General features: G+C 23.9%; 7 protein-coding genes across 8 annotated transcripts; 5 read left to right on the top strand and 2 right to left on the bottom strand.

Moving 5' to 3' along the window:
• The first annotated feature begins 335 nt into the window (after positions 1 to 335).
• On the top strand, positions 336 to 1,409 carry LOC122855803 (dynein light chain Tctex-type protein 2B-like). 2 transcript variants are annotated; one of them, XM_044157432.1, is made up of 4 exons: positions 336 to 662; positions 854 to 987; positions 1,112 to 1,215; positions 1,329 to 1,409. In XM_044157432.1, the coding sequence occupies exons 1-4, from the start codon at positions 502 to 504 to the stop codon at positions 1,374 to 1,376; spliced, it is 447 nt and encodes a 148-aa protein (XP_044013367.1). In that variant the 5' UTR covers positions 336 to 501; the 3' UTR covers positions 1,377 to 1,409. The 2 variants fall into 2 exon arrangements, with proteins under 2 accessions (XP_044013367.1, XP_044013366.1); XM_044157431.1 differs by having other exon boundaries at positions 346 to 662; positions 1,082 to 1,215.
• Positions 1,410 to 1,629: 220 nt separating this feature from the next.
• LOC122855801 lies at positions 1,630 to 2,815 on the top strand. Its single transcript, XM_044157428.1, has 5 exons — positions 1,630 to 1,774; positions 1,837 to 2,102; positions 2,192 to 2,362; positions 2,437 to 2,518; positions 2,594 to 2,815. The coding sequence occupies exons 1-5, from the start codon at positions 1,637 to 1,639 to the stop codon at positions 2,813 to 2,815; spliced, it is 879 nt and encodes a 292-aa protein (XP_044013363.1). The 5' UTR covers positions 1,630 to 1,636.
• Positions 2,816 to 2,839: 24 nt separating this feature from the next.
• LOC122855802 (probable alpha-ketoglutarate-dependent hypophosphite dioxygenase) lies at positions 2,840 to 6,277 on the bottom strand. Its single transcript, XM_044157430.1, has 2 exons — positions 5,396 to 6,277; positions 2,840 to 5,323 (listed from the first exon to the last, which is right to left on the bottom strand). Exons 1-2 carry the CDS (start codon positions 5,612 to 5,614, stop codon positions 4,721 to 4,723), a joined length of 822 nt encoding a protein of 273 aa, XP_044013365.1. The 5' UTR covers positions 5,615 to 6,277; the 3' UTR covers positions 2,840 to 4,720.
• Positions 6,278 to 6,443: 166 nt separating this feature from the next.
• On the bottom strand, positions 6,444 to 7,186 carry LOC122855800 (40S ribosomal protein S26-like). The gene is made up of 2 exons (XM_044157427.1): positions 7,099 to 7,186; positions 6,444 to 6,866 (listed from the first exon to the last, which is right to left on the bottom strand). The coding sequence occupies exons 1-2, from the start codon at positions 7,099 to 7,101 to the stop codon at positions 6,525 to 6,527; spliced, it is 345 nt and encodes a 114-aa protein (XP_044013362.1). The 5' UTR covers positions 7,102 to 7,186; the 3' UTR covers positions 6,444 to 6,524.
• A 412-nt stretch (positions 7,187 to 7,598) lies between these two features.
• LOC122855799 (MAD2L1-binding protein-like) lies at positions 7,599 to 8,638 on the top strand. The gene is made up of 2 exons (XM_044157426.1): positions 7,599 to 8,153; positions 8,230 to 8,638. Exons 1-2 carry the CDS (start codon positions 7,732 to 7,734, stop codon positions 8,579 to 8,581), a joined length of 774 nt encoding a protein of 257 aa, XP_044013361.1. The 5' UTR covers positions 7,599 to 7,731; the 3' UTR covers positions 8,582 to 8,638.
• A 6,391-nt stretch (positions 8,639 to 15,029) lies between these two features.
• Positions 15,030 to 17,272, top strand: LOC122855797 (eukaryotic initiation factor 4A-III). Its single transcript, XM_044157424.1, has 5 exons — positions 15,030 to 15,264; positions 15,452 to 15,787; positions 15,990 to 16,212; positions 16,302 to 16,556; positions 16,748 to 17,272. The coding sequence occupies exons 1-5, from the start codon at positions 15,117 to 15,119 to the stop codon at positions 16,998 to 17,000; spliced, it is 1,215 nt and encodes a 404-aa protein (XP_044013359.1). The 5' UTR covers positions 15,030 to 15,116; the 3' UTR covers positions 17,001 to 17,272.
• A 110-nt stretch (positions 17,273 to 17,382) lies between these two features.
• On the top strand, positions 17,383 to 20,448 carry LOC122855796 (FERM domain-containing protein 8). Its single transcript, XM_044157423.1, has 6 exons — positions 17,383 to 18,040; positions 18,200 to 18,667; positions 18,734 to 19,188; positions 19,274 to 19,432; positions 19,928 to 20,093; positions 20,159 to 20,448. Exons 1-6 carry the CDS (start codon positions 17,935 to 17,937, stop codon positions 20,197 to 20,199), a joined length of 1,395 nt encoding a protein of 464 aa, XP_044013358.1. The 5' UTR covers positions 17,383 to 17,934; the 3' UTR covers positions 20,200 to 20,448.
• Positions 20,449 to 20,474: the final 26 nt, after the last annotated feature.

The following is a 20,474-nucleotide window of genomic DNA, read 5'->3' as shown; positions in this document are numbered from 1 at the left end:
TCTTTTCTTTTTCGATGCTGAAAAATAAAATATTTTATTATTTTATTTTAAAATTATTTATTATTATTATTTTTCTACTTACATGAATAAATATATATTTTATTCGTTGACCAATGAAATTATGTTTTTCTTTTTACATTTAATTTAATCCAATGGCTGAACTTGATCAATTGATTTTTAAATATAATTTTTTACTTTTTTTTGAGAGTACAAATATCTTGATTATATTATTCTGCAAATATAAATAATAAAGTTAACGAGTCTGCAGATCGAAAACCTCTCGAAATTAATTTTGCAATTAGACCAGAGAGATTTTCTTAATTATTGGCGGGAAATATTATACGCCTGCGCAAGTGAAATATCACATGGAAACATGGAATCAGCTTTCATGACAACAGACTAAAAAATAAGTAAACAAAAGAATTAGTATAAAATATTTACATTTTATTATTAACATTAAGTATTATTAATTATAAATATTTGTTAATAAATCAAGTGACAATGTCAATCACAAAAGAATCAAAAACAAATTTATTAATTAGAGACAAGATGAATGAAACAATATCACCAGAAACTATTGATAATGTTGATGATTCTGATCAAGCTGATCAACAAAGCTCACCTGAAACTGGTTATCAAATGCGCCCACAATTATCAGAAAAGTAAATACATTAATTATATTATTTAATTATTAATTATTACCTGCTAAAAAAGTCCAATAAACAATAATAAAAATAACAAATATTAATTGTTAAAAAACAAAATTAACCTTAAAGTTTTATATCAAAATAATAACATCAAAAATTAATTTTAATTTATAATATAATTATTAATTAACATATTTATTATTTAGATTTAAACCACAAGTTGTTAAAGAACTTATTCACAATGTTCTCTTTGATCAATTATCAACAAAAAAATATAATATTGAAGAAGTCAACATATGGATCAAGATGATTGCTGATACAATTAGAAATAAAGTTAAAGGTACCATTTATATTATTCATAACATTGTCAAATAATATAATTTATATAATATAAACATTGACAATTAATTTAATATTTATTATTATTATTTTAGAGCTTAATTATAAACAATATAAATTTATAGTTAATGTTGTTATTGGTGAGCAAAGAGGAGCTGGTGTTAAAATGGGCAATCGTTGTCTTTGGGATGCTGAAGCAGACAGTTATGCTCATGGAAATTATTCAAACGTATGTTAAAAATAAATATATTAATTTAATAATAATTAATTTAATATATATTATTAATAAACAATAACAAATGTAATTATAATTTATTTATATTTATGTTTTTTCTTTTTCAGGAAACAATGTTTTGTGTAGCCTGTGTCTATGCTGTTTTTTTTTACTAAAAAAAAATATATTTAATTAATTTTAATATTTATCAAGTTTAATTTATCATTTAATATTTATCAAATTATTTTTTTTATTTACAATATAAGTGTTTGTGTCTTTGTTAATTGATTAGAATTTGTTTTAAATTTTTTTTTTTAAATAAAATAAATCATTTGACTGACAAATGAGTGTTTAAATTAATTTTAAAAATATGTCAGCTCCTGTTAAAGTTGATGATTATAATAATTTATCAAATGAAGAAATTGAAAGTCTTGAAATGATTGAAATACGTCAAAAAATGATTGAACGTGATGCAAATGAAATATCAAAGTTATGGAAATTAATACCAATGACATTGTATTTTTTTTGTGCATTGAGTAGTTATATTGCTTCAATATTATTTTATATATTTTGGGTAAGTTTAATAACAACAAACTTACCAATGGCAATTTATTAATTTAATTTTTAAAAAAATAGAATGATATATTTAGAGGTAACTGTCCAATTTGGGGTGAATTAAAACCACCATCACCAAAACGATTATTACGTGATATGGATGCAACAATTGAGGATGAAATACCAGATGTACCAAGTCCAGATTGGCGACGTAATATGATTGTATCATTTCAAAATCAACGTCATTGTAATTTTTATCATTCAGTTAGCTTATGTTCTTGTATGTTTGGAATTATTTGGCTCATGTTTTTTTCCATGTGTGGCAAAGGAGGCTATGACACGAGAATGTGATTATTATTTTTTAAATATTACTTACCAAAAAAAGAAAATAATTATTAATTATGATTAATCATTAATGTGGAATTTATTGATGTAGATTTATAGCTCCATGGAGACTTGTTCCTCCTGCAATTTTATTTCATTTAATTTTCACACCAGTTGTCCTTTATGCTGTTCATGATGTTGCATATGGATATTCAAGTTTTACCACAAATTTAACAGATGTTGCTACTAATTACATGAACAAAACTGATGTTATTTATTCAAAGTAAATAATGATTTTATTATTATTTAAAATTGATTGATATAATTATAAAATTTATTGTTTATTTTTTATTTTAGAAAATGTAATGTTGTTCAGCATTATTTGAAAGCTTTTGAAGATTCAGATCATGACCTTTGCTATATTTATACATCATTACAAGTATGAATTATACAATTAAATTTTTTTAAAAAATAATTTAGTTGCATTAAATTGTATTACTCTAATTTTGTCTAGATTTTTTCATGGATAATGGCTTGGTGTTGGTTTCTTGGACTATTAATTTTACTATTGAGAATTGCAATTGTTAATGATTTTCGTTTACTTAAATTGACAATTTATAAATGTCCAGTTAAAAAAATCATTGAAGAAGAGGAAAAAATTGATGAAAATATTGAAGAAGAAATTATTAGTTATCCAAGAAGACTTCAACGTTTGTTATTTTTTATGCCTGAGTAATTTAATCAAATTTTAATTGTCCAGATAATCTTTTTTTATTGTCACTTAATGTTTTTTCAATTTCTTTAATTTTTAGCTTTAAATCATTAATTTCATTTGATGAATATATCATTTTTCTCATGAATTTTGGATTAACCAGAAGAAATGATTCTTGTTGAATTTTATTATTTATATTTCTTAAATTAACTCTTTTTTTTCGTTGATCAAGAATTAGCTTTCTTTTTTTTAATTTTTCATCATCAATTTTTTTTATTTTTGATGATAATTTTAACGTATCAAATTGCAAACATTCAAGTACTTGTTTAACTTGTGCTAGCACCTAAAATAAAGCTCAAATAAATATTTATAAATTTTTTTTTTTATTGCTATATCAATCAACTCACAGGAACAGTCCAATAGAAATTATTTTGGCATTTAAAAAAATCATTATCTCGTTCATCAAGTCTATCAATTTTTAGATTTTTTGATTCCAGTAAATTTTCATATTTAGTCATTGTTAAATTCTCACCAAACATATTTTCATAATATTTAATTTTTTCACTAATAATATCATAAATTATTTGCTTTTTAAAAAATTTAATTTTCATTTCAGCAAGTTGGAGCTTTTTTTTTTCTTGTTTATTCAATAAATATTGAATTTTTTTATCATTTAATTTTGGAAAACAGCTATTACCAATGTTATATATCGTTGAGGACAATTCTTGATTATTAACTTCATAAATATCTCGAAATTTTGTATATTCTTTTTCTAAATTATCAATTTCTTTGATGTAAAAAATTTTTTTTTCCTCAAAATCATTTTTTATTTGTTGAAAATCTTCTAATTTTAATTTATACCTAGAGAAAATATACATTATTTTATTTTAAATTGATAATTCCATTTAAATATAATCAATTAATTTACTTTTCATTTGATAATATGTTGAATATTTCACTTGTTTGTTCAAAATAACTCATGATTTTTAATTTAGCCAAAATATCTTTACACCTTTTATGAAGATATGTATTTTTTATTTTAATATTTTTATATTCTTCCCATACTTCTTTTAATTCTGCTATTTTACTAAGACGATTTTCTTCAACTGATGAATATCTAAACCTTATCATTCCATCAAAATCCAATAGTGAATCGCCAAATGAATTTTTTTTATAATCGAAATTGAGTGAATAGTCATTTGAGTCACGACCTAATTTTCTGCTACTTAAAAATGAGGATAATGATTTATTTTCTAGCTTATAATCATCATCATAGTCATCATAATCAGCAATTTTATCATCAACTTCATCTTCTGATGAATAATTATCATCAAAATTATTTTTCTCTGGTGAAACATCACTATTTTCTGTTGATTTTTTAATTTCCAATATTTTGTCAAATGATTCATCAACATTCTCATCATAATTTTCATAATCATCGTTATTATTTAGCTTATAAAATTCATTATAATTATTTTCTCCCTGCTCAAAATTACCAAAAGATTTTGTTAATGATAATTTATTTACAACTTTAAATTCTTCTTCAGTTTCATTTGAATAATAATTGTCTAAAAAATTATCATCTTCTTGATTTACATTTACAAACTTAGACGACTCTAACTTTGTCAATTTATCATTAAAAATTTTATCTTTATCATTAAAATTTTCCATTGAATAAAAATTTTCTTCTTCATTATTTTCATTATCAATAATATCATTTTCAATTGATGAAAAATTATCAATAAATTTATTTTTCTGATCAAGTGACATAATTGTTTTTTAAATAATAAAAATTATAATTATTTTTTATAAAAATATACAACCTCAAACAAAAATAAATAATTAAATAAAATAATTATAATATTTTCTTGTTTTATTTATTCTTTTTTTTTTTTCTTCTACATGTGTTAAATTTTTTTATTCAACTAATTACAATGTAAATCTGTTGAGCATATTAGCAACACGTGATGTATTTCTACCTCTCAAAACAAGACCTTGACATGGTGATTTATGAACATCTTTAGTTGGTTCATCATCAGCAGCTCTAACTTGCATGAGAAACATCCTTCTTGGTCTGCTTGATAAATTTAAGTATGATCCATGAAGTAGTAGATAAGAAAACATAATTATTTCTCCTCTTTTAGCACTTATTGATGTTGCATTTGATAATGGATATTTATCAGGATCAACATAATGATATGAATCACCATTATCATCAATTAATACACGATCTGGTAATGGTCCTAATTTTTGACTACCTGGATAAATAGCTAAACCACCATTTTCTGGTGTTGTATCATCAAGATGAAGAAATACAGCTAACATTGTATGATTTTTATAAGGAAAATATGGATAATCTTGATGCATCAAATATGGTGCACCTTTTTCTGGTGGTTTAACATGAGCTTTTGTATGATGAAGTAAAATGTCACCAGTTTCAAGTACATCTTCAAGTGCATCTAGTAATTTTTCGTTTGTTATTAATTTTGTAAATACACCACTGTGCATTTGTAAATTATGAATTGATTTTACCTGAAATTAATAATATATTTTATTCTTTTTTTAATCAATGGAATTTATGTGAAATATATAATTTATTTTTACCGTTGTGTTACGATTTCCAGAAAGTTTTTTCATGTCATCACCTATCCAAGCTGATTCTAATCCATCAATATCTTCTTGTTTTTTACGTTCAAATAAATCATCATACTCTTTACTTATTTCTTCTATTTCTTTCGTTGAAAATATATTTGATAATTTAACGTAACCATTTTCAATCCAACAATCTTTTTGCTCTTTAGATAATGCTTTAAGTTTGTTCATTTTTTTTTTTGTTTTTTTAAACAGTTATTATTGCTTTTGGGTTGAGACTGTTTCATCGAAATTTAAACTGAGCATTAAATAACAAGTTGCCCCACTATTTTCAATGATCTTTCAATGACATTCAATGGAAATTTTAGAGATTATTTAATTTAATTATCATTTGCAAAAATAATATTTGTAGATAATATAGTTTGACCTTTTGTAAATGTCGTTCGAGATTTATCATTTCGTGACGTTATTCCTGATTTTATATTAAAAATAAAAAACAAATAATCTAATCAATACAAGACATTTGTTATTGATTTTGTAAATTGTATTGGAGACCAATTCCACCACCTAAATTAATAACAAACAAGAAAAATTACTCAAAAAAAAAAAACAATAACCAACATCAGAAAAAGATGAGTCTTAGGGCCTGTTTTTTGTTTGACTTGTTTGAATCCTTTTTTTAATTTATCCTACACTGTTTATTAAAAAATATTATTGTTTATTGTCAATGACATTTAGTGTTTGTTTGTTTTGATTTTATAGATCAAACCAATAATTTAGAATGAAGGTGTTCACTGCCAAGACGATTATTGTTGGAGTCTAGATGGATGACATTGCCTTAGTACAACATTCAGAATGAACCAACTCTTCTTTAAATAATTCCAATTTGTGATGATGATGACAAACAAGATAAGAAAAATTACTCCAAAAAAATAATAACCAACACCAGAAAAAGATGAAACTTGCTGTCCTCAAATTTAACGAGTTATTCTATGATTAATATATCTGTTAAAAAAATAAACAAACGAATAACAATAATAATAGATTAAAACCTTTCATATAATTTTTAAAATTTGCTTTTTTATTTTTTTTTGTAAATCAATTTTTAAAAATATATTTGTGCATAATGGATTATTGTTAATTAATTTTTAACAGCAGCTGGTCTTGGTGGTCCTCTTCCAAAATTACGAACTGGTGGTGTTCTGATACGACGATCAGTTGCTGATCTGTTACGTACAACCTTGGAGTGAATTGCACATGATACACAGTAATGTAATTTAGCATACAATTTTGGTAATTGATAGCTTTCATATACGCTAGCCTCGTTGATATCACGAACAGCAGCTGCTTCAACAATATTACGAATGACAAATTTGTTGATTGCTTTGTCCTTTGGAACACAACGTGCACAATTTGTACATCTTACTGGATTAACATGACCACGGCCATGCTTTGACCTTCCTCCATTTCTGCGTTTTTTAGTCTATAAAATAAATATATCAAAAAATTAACATTAACAAAATTTATTTCAATATTAATAAATTTGAGGTTATGCAACATTGATCTCAATTGATTAACTATATCATGACTTTAAAACCTCGTAAATAATTGTATTAAATTATTTAATCACTAGCCAATAATATTTTTAAACAATTTATATTATATTTATGGTATTTATTGCATAAAATTTAATTAATATTTGTTAATAAACTTACCATTGTTTCACGTGTCAATAAGGCCACCAAAAAAAAAGGAAGAGGAAAAAAAAAAAAATTTCAGATTAGTACAAAAACAGCGGCGCTGAGGGGCTAACGGCAGCCATGTTTAATTCTCAACTTAATGAGCCAAATTTTAAATTGTTTTAAATTACCGAAATTCAACACAACACAACACATTAATTATAAATATATTTTTTAAAACTTTTAAAATAATTAATAAAATATTTATAATTAACAAATTTTTATAATATTATACTTTATTTTTCAGTAAAAGTAAATTATTTTTATTAATAAATAAATATCATCCTGAAGCTGAAGACTATCGAAAACACATCGATAACAATCGAAAAAGCAACGAGTATTTTTTTATTTATTTTTTATCAGCCACGCAAGCGCATTTACAATATTTTTATTTATCTGTCATCAAGTCATGTGTATGATAAAATTTTGTTTATTTATATTTACAAAATAAAATTTTTAATAACAAATACTTAACAATTAAACAATTAAAATTAACAAGAATTAAAACAAGTGATATTAATAAATGCCACAAGTAATTATCATACAATTAATAGAGAACAAACAATAGTAATTAGAAAGTGATAAAAAGAGGTTATAAATATTTGAACAATGTTTACTAAAAAAATAAATAAAAAAGAAACAACAATATCTGTTGATCTTGATGAACCATTAACAAGTAATTCATGCTCGAAATTAATAATTGAATCTATGAAATATATATTATATCAAAAACAACAAATACCATTTCCATATGATACATTGTTACAACTACAAAAAACAAATAAACCAACAAATAAAAATAACAATACAATTAAAAATTTATTAGCAACAATTGAGCTTATAACTGATGAATTAACATGTCAATTACATACAAATGAATGTGATGTTAGAGAAGTTATTATTGTCATTGGTGCAACACCAGTATCACCAAAATTTTTGGTTAAATTTGAACTTCCAGATAATATATTAAGTAGCAAAAAACATATGGAATATCAGCACTCATATAGAAAGCCTCTGTTGACATTAATGAGGTAAAAAAAAATTATATTCCTCCTTTTAAATAACAAATTGTAATTATTTTACTAATTAAATTAAAATTATTTACAGATGTTTAATTAAAAGTGACGAGTTTCAAGATGCCATGGCTCTTCCTCAAGGACCAACAAACACATTTGTTCTTGTTCAAAAAAGTGACGCAAGTACCAAGTCAGATTTTTTTTTACCAAAGCCACAATATACACCACCAATTCAAACATCAACTTGTATCTCAATTAAAATTAAACATAATGATACTATCAATCCAAATTGTACATGTATGAATATTGTTAAAATTCATCATGACAATGATGAATCATCTGTTGATGATATTCCAATTAATATCATTCAAATTTGCACGAAAAAACCATACTTGTGGTACCAGTCAAAAGAAGTTGTTAAAGGATTTAAATATATTGGATAAATGATTTTTTTGTTTATTTTTTTTTTTCGATTAACAAATTTTTATAGATGAAAATATTAGCCTGCAATTATTAGTATAATAAATAACTATTTATATAAAAAATTTTATGATTATTAAGTAGCTAATTATTAGTAGATATTTAAAACTTGATAAATAATTTTTTCGTAATTTCTTTTTATTAATTTATTTTAAATAACTAGTTGAGAAGCTTAATTTTACTTTTGCATTTTATTTGATAGAAAAAAATTATATTAAAATTTAAATACAACGAGTACTAGTAATTTAATCTGAAAAATGTTTGGTTTATTTTTTTTTCTTTTTAAATAATAATATTTTATAAATATACTGTTTTCTTTTTTTTTTTAAATTTAAATTAATAAAGTAATTGACAAATATTTTAGAAAAAAAAAAAAACTTTTCCAATTCTAATATTTGTGTGTTTAATGATTTTTGTTTTTTTTTTTTAATCGTTTTATCCGTGAAAGTTAAAACCCACTTTATTGAAAAAAAATATATCAAATAATAATCAAATAAAATAAAAATTAACAATTTATCATAAAAAATATATAAAAAAATACAAAATAAAAATATTTTTACCTTGTCTGAACGTGAATCAGGATCAACAGGAAAGAATCAAATTGAAATTGTGTAAGTGGTTTTGCAATACTATTCAAACTAACATCAACATATCCATCAAGTTCTTTTTTATTATCTATATTAATATCACTCAAATAACTATCTGGTACTTCATTAATATCTTCTGAATTTTTATGTTTAAATAATTTATTATATATATATATAATACTCTTTGGTTTTCCGGTAAAATTGGTTTGTAAATATTTCTACCTTACCGATTGTTAGATAAATTATCGGTATTTTCTATTTTTAAATTTTGAATTTTATAAATAATCAGCGGAGAAAAAAAAATATTTTACGGGAAATTTTGGAAATAAATAGCGTGACGCATGCTGATAATATTATTATTTTTTTATTATCTTATTTAAAACAAATTTTTTTTTTTTAAGAAAATTTTTAAATAAAAGATGAAAAAAATAATAATAATATTATCAGCATGCGTCATCTATTTATATTCAAAGTCTGACTAAGACTTTTTAATTTTTTTTTTTTATTTTGCTAAAATGAAATATCCATTACATGATTTTTTGAGCTTTTGTTTTGTTTCTTTTTTTTACACAACAGAGACAACGAACAATCGAATATTTCGTTTTTTTCTGAGCCACACAACAATTAAAAAAATGAACATATAAGTTCAATAATATTTTACGTTTTTTTGATACTTTCTTTGCTGTTTTTATAAATTCAGGAGTTATACTTGTATCTTTTAACTTCAACGCTCCCATAAATGGTGAATTTTCAAGAATTTTTTCAATGGTATTGTTAGTTATTTTATAACTTTCTGGTAGTACCAATGATAGCAGCCCTTTGAGCGATTTCCATGAAGAATCAGTGATGTTACTTTTGCCACCTAAATGAAGATATTTTAAATGTTTCATCTTTGTAATTGCTTGTATACCAACATCAGTTACTGATGAACAATTTGCATGTAAATATTCTAAGAATTTGAAGCTATTGGCAATCATATACAAAATATCATCTGTAAGTTTCTCAGTATCGGTTAAATAAAGGTGTGTGATATCCACAAGCTTAATGTTTAAATAATTTTCACAAATATACTCATGATGATGAAAATTTAATTTAGCATCAGCAATAGCCTCAGCTACGCAGCAGGAAATCTTTATACCACCAATTTCAATTTTTTTCAAGGCTTTTAGTTGAGGAATTATCTGTAAAATAAATTATTTGTAATTAAATGTAAAGAGTAAAAATAATATTTTTTAATTTTTTAATTGTAATACATATAAATAGTTCAACTTACACCCAAGAATGAGTTTGGGAATTGACTCAATGTCAATGTGTCTTCGCTTTGACTTAACAGAATGAGTTCATTTAAAGTATTGGCAACGTTTTTCAATGATAAAATTAGAGTCTTCGGTATTTTAGGAGTACGTTGAAATATAATTTTTAATATTTTCAGTTTAGACATACGTGAAAATGCATTTTCTAAATCATTATTATCAAAAGGATATTTCAATCTCAGTCGAAGTTTCACTAGGTTTGGACAAGATTTATTAACAATAGGCACTATGTTAGAATTATCATAAGCTACCAAGTCTATTTCTGTTAAATAACCGCAACATTTATCAAGAAGTGATCTTAAGAAACTTGATTTATTCTCATTTGTTTTAAATTGCTCTAAAGAGTTTTGAGGACAATCATATTCCCAATGAGATAGTTCAAGTTTGTTTACTTTAAAACAATAAGAATGAACAACTCTATTCCAGTTTTTGCATACTGAAAAAAAAATTAATTACAAATTTATTATAATATACTATCAATTATGACAATTACCAAATAATTTTTTTTTAAATAAACAATTGATATGTTATTCATCATACCTTGTGCAATTTTCGGTCTTTCACATACTGGAATATACATAAATATTTCACTCAGGCAATCATCATTAATAAAGTCAATCATTATTATTTTTTTGGCATAGGAATGATCATAATGCTGATGATATATCTAAAAAAAATAAATAATAGATTTATATTTATACAATAATGTATAGTGTTTAATTTACTATATTATAAAAAACGAACCTTTTGACGTTTTTCATATGACTTTGTAGAACTTGTTTGACTTGTATTTTCACATTTTCTTTTAAAAATTTTGTCGACTTTTAATTCACCCAACATTTTGAACTCACTTATTATAAAAAAATGTTAATATTTTTTAATAAATTGTATTTAAAATGACAAAAAGATTTTTAAGGGTGCTTAAGGTTGATTCTGAATAATTGAGTTTCTGATAGATTTTTTTATATTGGGTTTTTTTTAAATGAAATAATTATCTATCTTGTAAATTTTTTTCAATTTTTTCTGACGTGGTTTTTTTGCGATAATGGGTGTCAAAGTTGACAATTTTTACACACGAGAATAGGCCATACTTTACATTTTTAGCTAGTTCGCTGTCTGATATAAATCTTTCAAATTACGATCAAATTGAAGTGTTTAAAAAAACGAATCTACTCAAAAAATTTAAATTTTTTCTGACGTGGTTTTTTAAAAATAAATAACTTTAAAATATTAAAACTTTGCTAGATATGCGCGGCACACAGACATGAACACAAGCATGGTTTTGGTGTACGACGTAAACTTTGTTTGCTAGTGTGTTGCCGCTTGATGAACTTGGTTTTTTACATCAGTGGCACCACAAAAATTTCAGGACACGGAAATAAAAAATAGCGTTATACGGGCCCTTCGTGGCATAAATATTGGTTCGGTAATGCGGCTCGGAATCAACCTCAAGGGAGTTCAAAGTTCGAACAAAAAAACAACAAACAAGAAATGTAGCCTAGTGGGCACCTCAATGCTATAGGGCTATTGTAAAAATTGATAAAATTTTATGCGGCACCCTTCACTTTTTTTGGAGTAGACGATCCTGTTTTCCACTAATACACAATACACATTCGAACTCCTTTAAGTTTGACTGTTATAAATAATGTATTTTAATTAATCGTTCACCACGTGTGTACTACACAGTGGGCAGCATCAATATGATCAGTTCCATCAGTTCTCAACTCTAGAGATCCCTATGTGAAGCGACGTCGGTTAACATCGGTTAACGTCGAAAGCTTCAATTTTTATTGATGTTGACCACGCTGACCACGTGTTTGCTCAGCACAAATTTTTTTTTTTTTTTGTAATTAATTTTTTTGTTGGGCAATTTATAATTTATTTGCAAAGGCTAAAAGAGAAAGAGCTTTACCTATATAATATTGTGAACATTTATTTGTGTCTGTTTTTAAATTCATATTTTTCAACCATTTTTGCAATTGACGACGATTATTCATTTATACCTATATTTTTTTTTAATCACCTAAACAAGGCATCATGACAATTATTCATAATTATTAATAATAACCAAGGGTTCTCAATTATTGAATTAATTTTTTTTTTCTTCATTCTATTAATAATTGTTTATTAAAAAATATAAAAACATTGTCAGATTATAAAATTTATATTTTATACAAAATTGCTATTGCCGATGAAAAAATTATACAAACAGTCATTAACAAAGTACAAAAGACATCCATCGTTGTTTTTTAATTTATTTATTAATTTTGTTTTTTTATAAATTTATTTATGTAAATTTCTATGTCAATTTATTAAAGATTAAGGAACCCTTTTACATATCATCAGCGAATTTTTTTCATTGATTATTTTTATATTAATTTTATTTATATTAATTTATTTGAAAATTAATTTTTCATATTAATAATTATATACACATATCTATAATTCACATTTTAATTTATTAATTAATTTGCTTTGTGCTAAAAAACAATCTTTTTTTCTTTCTAAATCAACTATTTAAAAATAACATTCGCAAGCTAATAACTTTTTCTGTTCTTATATTTCAAATAGAATTTTAATTTTCAATTTTTTTCTAATTTATTTGAGAGGGACACACGATCCTGTCGTCAAATTATGGATGCAAGCAGCCACCAGTGCTATTCGAAAAAAAAAAACCAATTTAATCCTTTTAATTAATTACTTAATTATTAAAAAATGTTTCTTTAATTTTTTTTTCTATGGACTTGGGTACGTAGAACCATACACACATTTATGAATTATAATTAAAATAATAATTAATGATAAAATAATGAAAAAAATTAAAAATTGTATCAAAATAAAATATCGGACGTTAAGAAATTTATGATTTTAATTTTCATAAGTTATTTTTCCTTTCTCAATTAAATTCCATTTGTTAATTTGATAAATGATATTTATTTTAATGATTTTTTTTTGGCAAATAATTTATTCAAGTCATGTAAATTAATTTTTCTATTTGTTAAATTAAAAAAAGTAGCTGCAACAGCAGCTCAACTTACTGATTACAATAAGTTGTTCTTTTGTATTTTTTTAAAAATCTTTTTAGTTTAATTTACTTTATTATTGAAATTATTCAATTTCAACTGTATCAAAAAAAAAACAAAACAAAATTGAGATTAAAATAAGTAAAATAGCTGCAGCAGCTAAAACTGCAGTTAATTAAAATAGGTTGTTGTTCTTTGTATTTTTTTTTTCCCAAAAAATATACTTTGTATTATGTTACTTTATTATAATTAAATTTATCAAATTCAGTTGGAAAAAAAAAAAGAAAAATTGTCTTTTTTAATTGTGTTACATACGTAATCAAAAAAAATACACTGATAAATATTTGTTTTTGTGTGTAATCTCATATGAGCATTTAGCTTACTTTTTGATGTATATTTTTTATGACAATTTATTCATACATTTAAATGGTCTGTCATTGGTGTATAAATATTCATGTGATGACGATGATGATGATAATTTTTGTTTATTCTGCTCTTGATAATTACTCTCTTTATTTAAATTTGGAATTGTTGAATTTATTAAATGAGATAATTTATGGTTCATCAATTAATTGTCATTTGAAAATAATAAGCAAAAAAGAGCACATGATCGTCTTTCATATTTAGTTGTTGAAGTTAATTTTTTTGTTGATGATGGCAATGCAGTTGAGTCATTTATCGTATTGCTAAATATCCAAAATTATTTGTTGTTTCAACAATATGAGAAAAGTGATACTGAAGTTGATAATATCAAAACAAGTGACAGGTAAGTCTGTAATTAATTTATTAAATATGTAAATGAAACTTAGAGTGTATATTTTTTCAATTTATCTATAAATTTTAATTTATACAATAAATTACCATAGCATTAAAAAAAAAATCACTTCTTTTACATGTATGAATATGTTACTTTTTTTATAAATTTTATAGAGAATATAAATAAGTTAATAAATAATGTGAATATTTAAACACAAAAATTAAAAAATATTCTAACTTATTTAGTATTTTCCATAATTTAAAGTTTGGCGCTTTTGGTTTCGTCCAATGTTTAGTTTATTTTTTTTTCTTTTTAAATAAGAACATTTTATAAATATATTCTTTTTTTTTTTTTTAATTTATAAATTGATAAAGTAATTGAAAAATATTTCACATGATTTTTTATTATAAGTAAAAAAATTAATAAATATAAATAAATTTTTTTATCTGGTGTTATAAAAAATATGCTTTGTATTATTTAAAAAAAAAAAAAATTGTCTTTTTTAATTGTGTTTTCCATCAATTGTTACCTTATCAAAAAGAATTCTTTATTTTATATTTTTTTTTATATTATACTTATATATATGAGTGTAATGAGAAGCAAGGCAGGGATTTGCCTTACCGTTATGATATCGATTATTTACAAAAAAAAAAAAACCCAACGATATAACGAGAAAACATCAAACACAACATATCGAACAATATCGAAGCTTTAATCCATCATTTTGATTATTATTACTCTGGGAATAGGGGGAATAGTTTCGAGTGGTTTCGAGCATTTGTGAGTTTGTGTTTTCACGTTTGCCTGCGTTTGCCAAAATGGCAGAAAGCAAATCATCTCGTCGTGTCGCACAAAGCGAAGATTTATCAAATGTTGAATTTGAAACAAGTGAAGATGTTGAAGTTGTACCAACTTTTGACAACATGGGACTCAGAGAAGAGCTTCTCCGAGGAATTTACGCTTACGGTAATTTAATTAACTCACAACAAAAAACAACCACATATCCTAACCTCAATTTCCCAACACAAACATTCGTCTAGCTCTGGATTATTACATCCTGGCTATAAAAAAATAATAGCTAAATTACAACAACAACAACAGCTATATTATTGTTAAATTAAATGAAAATAATATATAATTTCTGTTTAAATAGGTTTTGAAAAACCATCAGCAATTCAACAACGTTCAATAAAGCCAATAATGAAAGGTCGTGATGTTATTGCACAGGCACAATCTGGTACTGGTAAAACAGCAACATTTTCAATATCAATTCTTCAATCACTTGATACAACAGTACGTGAAACACAAGTATTAGTATTATCACCAACACGTGAATTAGCTGTACAAATTCAAAAAGTCATATTGGCACTTGGTGATTTTATGAATGTACAATGTCATGCATGCATTGGTGGTACGAATCTTGGTGAAGATATTAGAAAACTTGATTATGGACAACATGTTGTTTCTGGTACACCAGGAAGAGTATTTGGTAAATAAATTTATAAGCAAATTACACACTTTACCCTTCACTTAACATCATCATTTTTTTTTTTTTTAAACTGGTTTTTATCATTTGAAAGTTGATCTAGTTAAACAAGTATTATTTTTATTTAAAACTCGTTGATATTATGTCCTTGATCTTGGTTAATTTATTAATATATTAAATGTTTTATTTGTTTTTTAAAATTTAGATATGATTAAAAGAAGAGTTCTACGTACAAGAGCAATTAAAATGTTGGTTCTAGATGAATCTGATGAAATGTTAAACAAAGGTTTTAAAGAACAAATTTATGATGTTTATCGTTATCTTCCACCAGCAACACAAGTTGTTCTTGTGTCAGCAACATTACCCCATGAAATTCTTGAAATGACATCAAAATTCATGACTGATCCAATTCGTATTCTCGTTAAACGGTTAGTATTTAAATTAAAAAATAAAACAAATAATTATTACTTGAACATCAAGCAGACAAATCATTGTAATTTTTTATTTTTTTTTACAGTGATGAATTGACTCTTGAAGGTATTAAACAATTTTTCGTTGCTGTTGAAAGAGAAGAATGGAAATTTGATACACTTTGTGATCTTTATGACACACTGACAATAACACAAGCTGTTATATTTTGCAATACAAAACGTAAGGTTGATTGGTTATCTGATAAAATGAGAGAAGCTAATTTCACTGTTTGCTCTATGCATGGTGATATGCCACAAAAAGAACGTGATAATATTATGAAAGAATTTCGATCAGGACAAAGGTAAATACATCAATTATTAATCCACCAAAATTTATCAAGAAATAGCTATTAAAATTATTATTTTTCCATTATTATTTAAATATAAATAATATATTTACATGTTGTAAAATTTATAAATGTATATTTTTAATTTTAAATAATATTTTTTTGATGATTTACTAATAATTTTAATGTATTTTTGTTTTAAACAGTCGTGTACTTATCACAACAGACGTATGGGCACGTGGTATTGACGTACAACAAGTATCACTTGTAATTAATTACGATTTACCAAACAATCGTGAATTGTACATCCACAGAATTGGAAGATCTGGACGTTTTGGAAGAAAAGGTGTATCAATTAATTTTGTTAAAACTGATGACATACGTATCCTTCGTGACATTGAACAATATTATTCTACCCAAATTGATGAAATGCCAATGAACGTTGCTGATTTGATATAATTAAATCAAAAAAAAAAATATTAAAAATACAATTAAATATATTCTTTTTTTTTTTTTTATATCATAGCTAATTTTTATTGTCAATTCTCTTTTTTTTTCTTCGCTTTTTATTTATAATAAATAAGAATTATCATTACGTTTATGAATCATTCGAATATTTTCATTTTTTTTTTTTTGTTTTTGTATTTAATGAATTGTTTCTCTTTGAGATAATCCAATATTGTAAATTAACGTAACAATATAAAAATTAAAATACAAAAAAAAAACAGAAGTTATTGTTGTTATTATATTTATTATTTTAATAATAATTTTTTAAATAATTATTAAGTGCGCAAGCGTTGGGCCATATGCTTGATGATGAGTGTATCAAACAAGCCCACGATGAGGTGAAGAAAAAAATCAATACTTCACCTCCCAAAACAACTCAAATGATACTCGAGGCAATGTTATCACATTTCCAACAAAATAAAATACACTATTTATCAATAAAATAATCGTAAAGTTTATTCATAATTTAACAACAAAACAATTAAAAAATTACATGAAATAAAAAAGATAAATAAAACATTGATTTGATTTGATAAATAAAACACAATAGTGCTGTGAAAAAAATACAAAATGAAACGTAAAAAAAGTGTATTTTATATTATTTAAAAAAAAAAAAACAATTACATTAGCAATTATTATAAACAAACAATTTATTTATTTATTATTAATTATGTTTTTTTTTTGTTTTATTTGTGATGATGATGATGATTTAATGTTTACAAATAATTTTACGATAATGATACGAAGGGAACGTACAAGAAAAGACAGGCATATTTATGGAAAAATAAAAATAACGTAGAAATTTTTTTTAATTGAAAAAGTAAAGGAAAATAGAATTTATTTTCTTTTATTTTTTTTTTTTTTTCATTTGTTATTTATTTATTCTATGGAGTTACATAGAATGGATCAAGAAGACTGTATCAGAAGATCACAGGCATCATCAGCAAGAAGATATCCAAATGTATACAAAAAAGAAAATCATCCATCACCACGTGAGTTGTTTTAATTTGAATCAATTATTTATTTTATTTTTCTTTGTTTGACCTAGATTAGCTTTGTAAAAAAATAAATCATAAATAATGGTTTTGTATGGTAAAATATGAGGAAAAATAATGTGTAATTATTGAATTAATATTTGATATTGTCAACAGATATAATATCACCAAAAATAGAGCCAATAAATAATCAACAAAATCAACAAAATCAACATGTGCCACGACAAAGTGTTCGTATTGCTGTTTATTTAATGTCAGGTGTATTTTTATCAATGGAAATTGAACGTAATACAACTGTACAACAAATACAAACAATATTACAATCAGATAGTGAATTGGGTTTATCAAAATTGTCATCAATAAATGGACAAACAATATTTTCTCTATGGATGTGTTCATTACAACTTGAATTACAATTACGACCAAATCATAGGCCAATTGATATTGCAAATAAATGGAATAATTTAATTAAAAAATATGCTTTACATAGAAATAATTATGATGAAGAGCCAATATTATATATGAAAAGAAATGTTTTTTTAACAAGAAGAGATGAAGAACAAATAAAAGATCCAAAAGTGCTGGAATTACTTTATGCTGAGGCTAAACAAAATGTTCTTGAAGGTAATTTATTTATTTTTATATAATTTATGAGCTGATGTTGATTGTTTTTTTTTTTTTCGTTTGCAGGAAGATATCCTTGTGAAGGACAAGCAAGATATGCTAGCCTTGGTGCACTTCAAGCAAGAATTGAACTTGGACCATATAATCCACAAACTCATACACTTGCATATTTTAGAAAACATAGAAAAAAATTTCTACCAAATCATCAAACATGTCCAAATTTTTTAACTGGTTTAGGTTTTGGTCTTGGTATTGTTGGTGGTAAGGGGGCACCAGAAGCACGTTTACTTGAACAATATAAAAGAATACCAAATCATGCTGGTACAAATACAAATTCACGTAAACTTGTTAGAAAATATCTTGAATTTTGTTGGGGTTTACCAAGTTATGGAGCTGCATTTTTTCAAGGACAAATTGAAAAACCAGTACGTGGTCTTGCATCATGGATTATGAATCGTGATTTAAGAGTATTAATTGCAATTAATAATACTGGTGTTTATATTGTTGATGATTTTGAATGTGTAAGTTAACGACTTGGTTTTTATATTAATTTAGTTTTTTGTTTTGTAATTTAATTTGGGTATGTTTTTTATTGGTGGTTTATAGAGCTTATTACTTGGATTAAAATATTCAGAATTAAGCTGGGAAATGGCAAAACCATCTGATGAAAATAATCCTGATTGTTTGCCTTGTTTATTTCTACAATTTCCAGTTCGTGAAAATGGAACTCGTGTTTTTAAAATACTACAAGTTTTTTCAAGACAAGTTAGTATTATTATTTTTTTAATTTAACAATTATATTTATTAATAATTTAATTAATTTACTACTTTTTTTTTAATTTACAAAAATTAAAAACTAAAATATATATCCAATAAAATTTGAAATTAAAAATTTTTTAAATATCAAAATAAAGTAAAATAAAAATTTATTAGTAATAGTTTTTAAAAAATTTACAGCAATTTATTTAAAATATTAAAATTAATTATTGTTTATAATAAAAAATTTCATGTAAAATTAATTTTTTAAAAATCGAAAAAAAAAAACAAAAATTATAAAAATTCGACAATTAAATTTTTCATATTTTTTAATTAAATAGAAAATATTCAATTATCAATTTGACAGCATTTTTACAAGCTAATTAAATTTAAAAAAACATTTGTAAATTAATTAAATTATTAATTATTTTAAATCGAAAAAATTGCAATGACAAAAAAATAAAATAAAATAATAACTGAATAATTAATTTAATAATTTTAAAGGCAATAATGATGGACACATTGATTTCGGGATTTGCCGAAGAATATCGTCAAATTGATGAAACAATTGATACCACCACAAATCGAACCGAAGCCACTGTGATAACAAATACTGGTAGTTTTACAAATAAACTCAGTAAATTCACGTTGGCCACTTTTGATGATCAAGGTAAACAATATGCAAACATCATCAATTAAATAAATACATATTTATTGAATTTTAATAATTTTCAGGTCATTGCATTGGACAAATGGGATCTTGGTCTTTTCAATGATATTACACCCTATTTTCCTGTGCGCACGTGTTGATGACCAAAGTTAGACATAGAATAATCGTGATATTTAAATAAAAAAAAAGAAAAAAAAAAATAAATAAAAAGACTTTCCGCGAGAATGTATTTTCATCGAGATAAAAAAGAAAAAAAAAAAAAAAAATGACTGTTAATTAAATACCATTTAAAAAAAAAACCAAAAAATTATATATAAAAAACAAAAATTAAATGAAAAAATTTTTATTTGAAAAATAATTTATCAAATATTTTATTGGTGA

Source organism: Aphidius gifuensis, linkage group LG4, assembly GCF_014905175.1.
Source record: "Aphidius gifuensis isolate YNYX2018 linkage group LG4, ASM1490517v1, whole genome shotgun sequence".
NCBI lineage: Eukaryota > Metazoa > Arthropoda > Insecta > Hymenoptera > Braconidae > Aphidius > Aphidius gifuensis.
Note: the sequence above shows the minus strand (reverse complement) of the source record. Positions and strands in the feature narration are given on the sequence as shown.